Genomic DNA, 7,362 nt, shown 5'->3' with positions numbered 1-7,362 from the left:
TGTGAAAAAGTGTTTGCCCCCTTCCAGTGCAGTTTGTTGAGTAAAATGTGGCGGTCAATACTATCAAAAGCTTTAGAAAGATCCACAAACTCTGCTGTTTCTTGCCCAGTGAATGTAGGATATCTCTTAGTACAATTGTAGTGACAGACAATTGTACTAAGTGTTGAACGTATGAATGATATGTTCAGGAAGTCAGTTTGGAGCAGTTTGTTTTTAATCAGCTGTGTTGGTGTTGTTGTTCCTTCCAGGCTGCAAAAGGCTCAGGAGGAGCAGCGCTGCGTTCAGGTGGAGAAGGTGAAGGTGGAGGAGCAGCTGAGGAGCGAGATTAACTCGGCCAAGGAGGAAGCTCAGCGGCTCCGAGAGCTTCGAGAGGGAACCGAGAACAAGAGGAGCCGGCAGAAATACGCCGAGGAGGAGCTGGATCAGGTAGACCACTCCACCATTGGGGTTCAGGTCATCGGACAGCGTGGCTACTGGACACAATCAGATTTTCATTCACTAATATATGTTTGGGCAGGGTGTAACTGATTTAGAAGCTCAACAATTCAAGATATAGCAGCTCAAACTGCTCGACTCGGCCCAGAAGGGAAAAGTCAAAAATCTTTTCTGACAGTTTGTTTCTTTTTCCAGATGTTTGTGGATCTCACGGGACCACCATGACGAGCATTCGATACTTTTACTTTTTGGTAGCAAACCAGATTCTGATTGATCAGATCAATCAGAATCAATGGAGAAACAGACAACATAACTACTAAAACTCTTTACGTTTCACAAGAAGAGCAGATTGGAGAGCCACGCAGGACTAAACTGAGCTCACGGGTTCATTAACTGTAACGGGGAAATTATTTTCTGGAATCAAGATGTCTTCAGCCAACAAAAGACATCAGATATACTGGCCTATATAAAAAAAAAAGATTTTTAAATGTTTTATTAATTGACATTCAATCATCATAATGTTCTGCCATCACCTCTGTTACTATCCGAAAAAGGAAAAGTTTAGGTTGTGTGTGTGTGTGTATTGTAGGTACGTATGGCGTTGAAGAAGGCGGAGAGGGAGCTGGAGTTGCGGGCTCACTGGGCGCCACCGGAGGCTCTGCAGAAGTGGCTGCAGCTGACGCACGAGATCGAAGTTCAGTACTACAACATCAAGAAGCAAAGCGCAGAGAGGCAGCTGCTGCAGGCCAGAGAGGGGGTGAGGACAACAACACACACACACAAACACACAAACTGATGGTGATGATGATGATGACGTCGGTGGTGGTGTTTCAGGCGGAGAAGATCAAGAAGAAGAGGAGTTCTCTGTTCGGGACGTTTCATGTGGCTCACAGCTCCTCACTGGACGACGTCGACCACAAGATCCTCTCCGCCAAGTGAGTGACCTTTGCAGCTTCTCATTTCTACCCGGCAACAGTTGATGTTGTCGGCTGAAATGACGACTGTCAGTGGCAGATTTGATCCAGAGATACGTAGACGTAGACACCACATCCGGCTTGAAAGACGCGTCTGAGGCTGCCGCCATCTTGTAGCCAGTTCAAATGGGTGAAAATCTTTTGTGATGCTGTTGGATGTTCTAATGAAAGAAATGCCAAAACCAAGCAACAAGGATTAATATTTCACAGATGAGAAGTTACTTTACAATTTGATATATCACAATACGTAAACCTTCTTTTAAGCTAACATAAAATAAGCAAAAATAGAAATAAAAAAATGTACATTTTTTACTAAATAGCTACAGAAGCCCTGAGAGGAAAGTGAGAAAATTAAAATACAAGCCAAAAGAAAGACGTGACAGTAATGTTACATAACTCGCTAACACACAATATATGTGCCTTGTGTTGAGTGGATGGAGAAATTTAAAACTCACCTGGAAGAAAACGTGAATGCTTTTAGTCCTATTCAGAACAGGTGGTGCACTTCAGCCTCTTGTGGCCGAAATATGTATTACAACAACAACAAACACTGACACGATCCTGACCAAAGAAATCTTTTTCACCTGTTTTCACAGATGAACTTAGAAAGATTATCCTGTTCTTAAGTCATAAAGCGAGAAAGAAAACAATTTAGATCAAACTTAGAAAATGGATCCCCAGATTATTTGTTTTCTCTCACTTGCCTCTCAGGGCTTCCGTAGATATCAGTAAGATGCTGAAAAGGATGTTAGTCCTAAATTATCTACTTTAAAGTGTTTGTTTCTTTCATGGCACCAACATGATATACAGTATTATGTGCCTGAATTGTAGCTACAAAAGTATCATAACTGTTACACTGCACAACCCTGCTGATACACTCTGTATATCATTTTTGTAAATAATGTGTGACTTAAAAGTAAATATAATTTTATGTAAATAATGTAAGATGAGCAATTATTTACAAAATACATTATACTGTATTATACTGTATAATACAGGATTGCACGATGAAATGCAGCTGTAGCTCCCTCCACGCTACACACAACATGTATAAATATTTTAAATTAGAATAAAACAAAGTATATAAAAGCAGCGGTGAAGGTTTCACAGCGGCCCTCCCGTTAACCCCCCCCCCTCAGACAGGCCCTGGCCGAGGTGACGGCGGCCCTGCGGGAGAAGCTCCACCGCTGGCAGCAGATCGAGTCTCTGACGGGTTTCTGCGTGGTCAATAACCCGGGTCTGGGAGCGCTGGCTGTCGCCCTCAACCTGGACCCGTCCTTCCTCGGCCTGCGACCTCCGCCCCCGCAGCACCTCCTCCTCTCCGATGACCTCGACGACATGGACGAGGACATCCTGTCTCCTGGGACGATGCAGTGTAAGTCTGACTCACTGAGACGTTTGGTAGCACACCTTTAATCTTAAAGCATTAGTCTGCTGATATTTTATATTTTTCTTCTTCCTCCATCGTCGTCCAGAAACTATTAAAACTCATCAGCGAGCCGCTCTGCTGCTTCATCACCACGAACACACACACTGTAGTTTATTCTGACTCCGCCCCACACACACCGTCCTGCTGCCCCAAACACTCACTACAGCACCACATGTGGATTCATCCGCCGCTGGAAGTAGTCCCCGACAGATGCTCTGTTTCCTCCTGTTGGTCTGATAGAAACTACAGCGAGCAGCTGTTTGAGCCTTTTTAGTTTCTGGACAACGATGGAGCTCGGCGGCTCAGAGGAAGAAGATACGTTCGCTGCTGGTTTGAGTCTGAACATGAGATTTGAAGTTCCACTCAAGTCCTTAAGGTGCATGCTTGTAAAAACGTTTACTGTAGTCAGACATTAAATACGTCGCTGTGGAACTGTCCTTTAAATCCCCTGAATGCACCACTAATGCCTTCAGGTTCCTTACAGAGGCTCAGAAGGGACAAACTGAGAGATTTACGTGATTCTCAGTCAACATTCCTGTCAGAAAAAAATAACGAGACACGTTTACCTGCCCTCAGCTCACCTGTGGTCCGTTCATTGTCTCCATCCCCTCCTCTGATTGGTCCTCTTTTCTTCGCATCTCTTTCTTGATTGGCTCCCTCCAGACGCAGCATGGCAGATGGACCGGCGAGTGAGTGACCTCTGGCCCCTGAGTGGCATCGCAGACACCCAGTCACCATGGAAACACTCGGGTTGGCCCCTCCCTCCTTCAGCCTCCCCCTCTCCGATTGGTTCATACCTCTGTAAAATAAACAGGATTAACTGATCGATCGAGCACCTCTGTCAGGGTTCCCACTGGCCGTCCAAAAATTTTTAATCTTTTGAAAATTAGGACTCGAATCAACTATGAAATAAAAATACTACATCTTAAAAAAATATTAACACGTTATAATATTATGATAATATTGCGAGACCCCATGAAAATATAATATATAATTGCTAGAATTCAATAGCGTGTGCTACTTTTAAGTTAAATTAAAATCGACATACAAAGAATAATTTAAAATGAAGTAGTTATTCTGTAAGATTATTTTTAGATGTGGTGCGTGCTATTTTAATGTAATATACATTTAAAATTGTGATACTTTTTAATTTATTCATTAAAATTATTTCATTTAGTTGTGATTTTTATCCTAAAATCGGACGTTTTACTAAGTTTTGTTTGTATTGCTCAACTCTCGCATAGGAAAACTTTCATCTCCAGAGAACAAATATAACGATTTGAATCTTTTGGTACATTCAATGTCTAAAAAAACCCACCAGTTTTAAAATAATTATGACAATAGCAAAAATCTGATTCCTGGAATATGACCCAGCAATCTGTTGGTAAATGAACAGAGCGTTACACTTTCAAACAGAGGTATAAATCAACCAGAAGGCGGCGTTCACAGGAACACCTGAGTCAAAGTGCAGAAAATATCACAAACAACATAATTCAAGAAAGTGAAATTTGATGTAAAATTACAGCAAATCAGAACAGCGTGCATTAACGTTAGCTTGTTAGCTAACGTACCTTTGCTTAAAAGCCTAGATTAGATGTTTGGGGGGAATGAATGAATTGACACAGATTCATCCCGCATTCCCTTTCTCACAAGCAAATGTTAGCATAAATTTCTCCACGCAACGCTAACACCTGTTAGCTGGCAGTGTTACACAAAGATCATTTAGCTTGTTATCAAGCTAACGTAGCTGCTGACAAGGCAAGCAGTGATATGAGCAAGTTTGGACTGTTGAGCTACAGTCAGATTCTTACATTTTATTCCCTCAAATAATGTATTTCTGTGTTAAATTAGTATTTTATATATAAATATTAGTTAAAGTGGCGTTTGTCCATACTGAGAAGTGCTTTCTGTGGGCAACACCAGTCCTTCCAAAAGCATTTAAACTCATTTAATGGAATAATTAATACATTTTGGCAAACATGCTTATTCTCTTTTATGGACGTGGTTAGCCTAGCTTAGCATAAAGACTAAAAGCAGGAGGAAATACACCTCTAAAGCTCACTGATGAACTATTATCTTGTTTATTTACGCTGCACACAAACACAGTTTTAGGGGGAGTTACGTGCTGGAACTATTTCTCGACAAACAATAGTTTATCCATCCGCCCAGTACTTCTGCACAGTGTCTGGTTTGGGACTACCGTGCCTGCACAGAGACCGAAACCAGACAACCTCACCGCACCGACTGTTGTTCAACAAGAAGTAGTTCCAACATGTAACTCCCCCTAAAACCACAAACTGGTTTTTACTTTTCCGTTTGTGTAACTTCGTTAATTAGCAAGGTGTAGAGGTGTTGGAGAGGTACTCCAGTCTTAATGCTAAGCTAGTCGTCTCAGAAAGAAGAAGCATATTTCCCAAAATGTTGAACTATTCCTTCAGTTGTTTAACGTTTGATGGAGTTGCAGGGAAACTTCATCCTAAAATAGAATTCATCCAACTGCTTTACACGTCTGTGAACATGACAGACAGCAGGTGTCCATGTGAACGCCTCCTCACCTGTGCAGCTTCACCCTCCTCCTCCTCCTCCTCCACCTTCCTCCCTCCGTCTGGACTGAGCTGAAGAGTTCAGTCTCCTCCCCTTCTCACTCTCTGAAGACCTGGAAAACTCAACACTATCTTAACAGTTTACCTGCTTCCTCTTTTCACTAACAGCCACTTACAGGTCTGCAGCAGTTAGAAGGACAAAGTAAATGTTTATTAATTACAGATTGATTGATTAATCAGCTCTGGCAAACAGTTGAGTGTTTTGATTCCAAAACACCACAGATCCATTTCGAAAGTAAAAAAACAAACAAACTTATTTTTAAGGTAATTACTCTTGATTGGAAAACTGCATTTCATAACATTCAGTCGTTGCATCTTTAACATTGTGGCTGTCTCGTTTTGGAATCGCATTCATCTGCAGTCAGACACCCCGAGATCTGAACAAAACACTGTGAGTCACTGCTGTTTGGATTAAAACAAGCTTTTCAGAGGTGAATTTAAACTTCTGAAAGATCTGACATGAAGTATAGTGAGTTAGCATAATGAAACTGCAGCAGCGCATCACAGTTTGACTTTAACATTTGAGATTTTCTTGTCAACAGTTGGGATTAGATTTTGCATGTTGATGATTTAATAAGTAAATAATAACATTAATTACACTTTTTTTATCCGCTTATTTCGGCCTGTTAACAGCATCAGCCAACAAACAACGAGGATGCAGCTTGAGTCCGGACATCTGGCAGTTACTTTGTAAAAACCTTCTGCAACACGGACATATGAGGGAAATACTATTTCTATAAAACATGGAATTCAGGCTGCCGCCACAAATGCAGAAACAGTCAAGGTGGCCTGGTCTGGTAACCAGTTTCCAAAACCTTTGAAAACCTTAAAGTCTCTGTGGTGCAAACTGATGCCGATTTACAAACTGAGATTCCTCTCTGAAGCTCAGACAAAAAGGAAAATGCACAAGGCATCATTTTGTTCTCAAGGTGTGGCAGCTAGAACGGCACTTCATCGCATTTTGCACTTTATCCTCTCGAGCACATGCTGCTTTATGAACCTGCTGTCCTTCGCACTTGTAACCCTTCAGTTTGTGACTCTGAACTTCCTGTTTTCAAAGTAAAACTCTAACTCTTCCTCCTCCCTCTCATGCAGCTCAGAGTCTGATGCCCCTGCGACAGAGGATGGGAGACCCCGCTCTGACATTCAGCTCTCAGAGGTTGGTTGAAGGGCGTGGCCTGTTCACATCGTCCCGCCCTCCCAGCGGCCACGCTCGACAGAATCGCAGCAGCTCCATTGGCCAGCTGGAGTTCCTCCCCATGCCCTCCTCCCCTCTCTCCTCCTCCCTGTCTCACCCCTCTATCGGCCCCACCTCTCCTCCTCCCCCCAACTCCTCTTCTTCCTCCGCCGGAGGCACCGCTCAGTTTTCTGCTCTGCTCTTTCGTGCTTCTTACTTCCATTCTCTGGAGGCAGCATCCAGCCTCCCGCCTGCAGGGGGCGCTGCGACGAGCCAGAGGCAGCGCTGTCGCTCTGGCAGCTTCGGGTATCTTCCGCCGCACGGCCGTTTTCCAGAGATACTGACGTACTAACGAGACAGAAACATTCGTACACGTAGATTTGATCTGAACCCGTTTGTACGAAGATGATTCAGAACTTGTAAGATTCATTACGAGTGTACAGAAGTTCGACTTGGGGTTTTACGAGCGGTCAGGATTTCTGAGTGGCCGTGGATCTGTGTTATATCTCTCTCCCACGGCTAACTTTGCAGTATTTTATCTTAACATCATGCACTGTTTGCCACTACAATGTGTTTTCTAACTCTATTAACACCTTTTATTGTTTATCATGTTGTGGTAAAACAAGTTTAAGTACTTTTTAAGTTTTTTTCAGCGGATGTATTACTGGTCCTGGATAGGGCGAGAGCTTTGCTGCCAGTTCGTCTCAGTGGACGCCCGCAGTACTGCGACTGAAAAAATTACGC

General features: G+C 42.9%; 1 protein-coding gene across 7 annotated transcripts in view; it reads left to right on the top strand.

Moving 5' to 3' along the window:
- LOC122887798 (stromal interaction molecule 1-like) overlaps nucleotides 1-7,362 on the top strand; it is a 50,177-nt gene that overhangs the window by 38,955 nt on the left and 3,860 nt on the right. For 4 of the 7 annotated variants that reach the window (XM_044221325.1, XM_044221323.1, XM_044221324.1 and 1 more), the window contains exons 8-13: nucleotides 249-426; nucleotides 1,025-1,192; nucleotides 1,270-1,370; nucleotides 2,549-2,784; nucleotides 3,502-3,588; nucleotides 6,537-6,924. In XM_044221325.1, the coding sequence (XP_044077260.1) occupies nucleotides 249-426; nucleotides 1,025-1,192; nucleotides 1,270-1,370; nucleotides 2,549-2,784; nucleotides 3,502-3,588; nucleotides 6,537-6,924 (1,158 nt within the window). The remainder of the gene's footprint in view (nucleotides 1-248; nucleotides 427-1,024; nucleotides 1,193-1,269; nucleotides 1,371-2,548; nucleotides 2,785-3,501; nucleotides 3,589-6,536; nucleotides 6,925-7,362) is intronic. The other 3 variants (XM_044221328.1, XM_044221327.1, XM_044221329.1) reach the window with 3 other exon arrangements.

The sequence above is a fragment of the Siniperca chuatsi genome, linkage group LG14 (genome assembly GCF_020085105.1).
Source record: "Siniperca chuatsi isolate FFG_IHB_CAS linkage group LG14, ASM2008510v1, whole genome shotgun sequence".
Taxonomy (NCBI): Eukaryota; Metazoa; Chordata; class Actinopteri; order Centrarchiformes; family Sinipercidae; genus Siniperca; species Siniperca chuatsi.
This window is presented reverse-complemented; position numbering and strand designations above follow the sequence as displayed.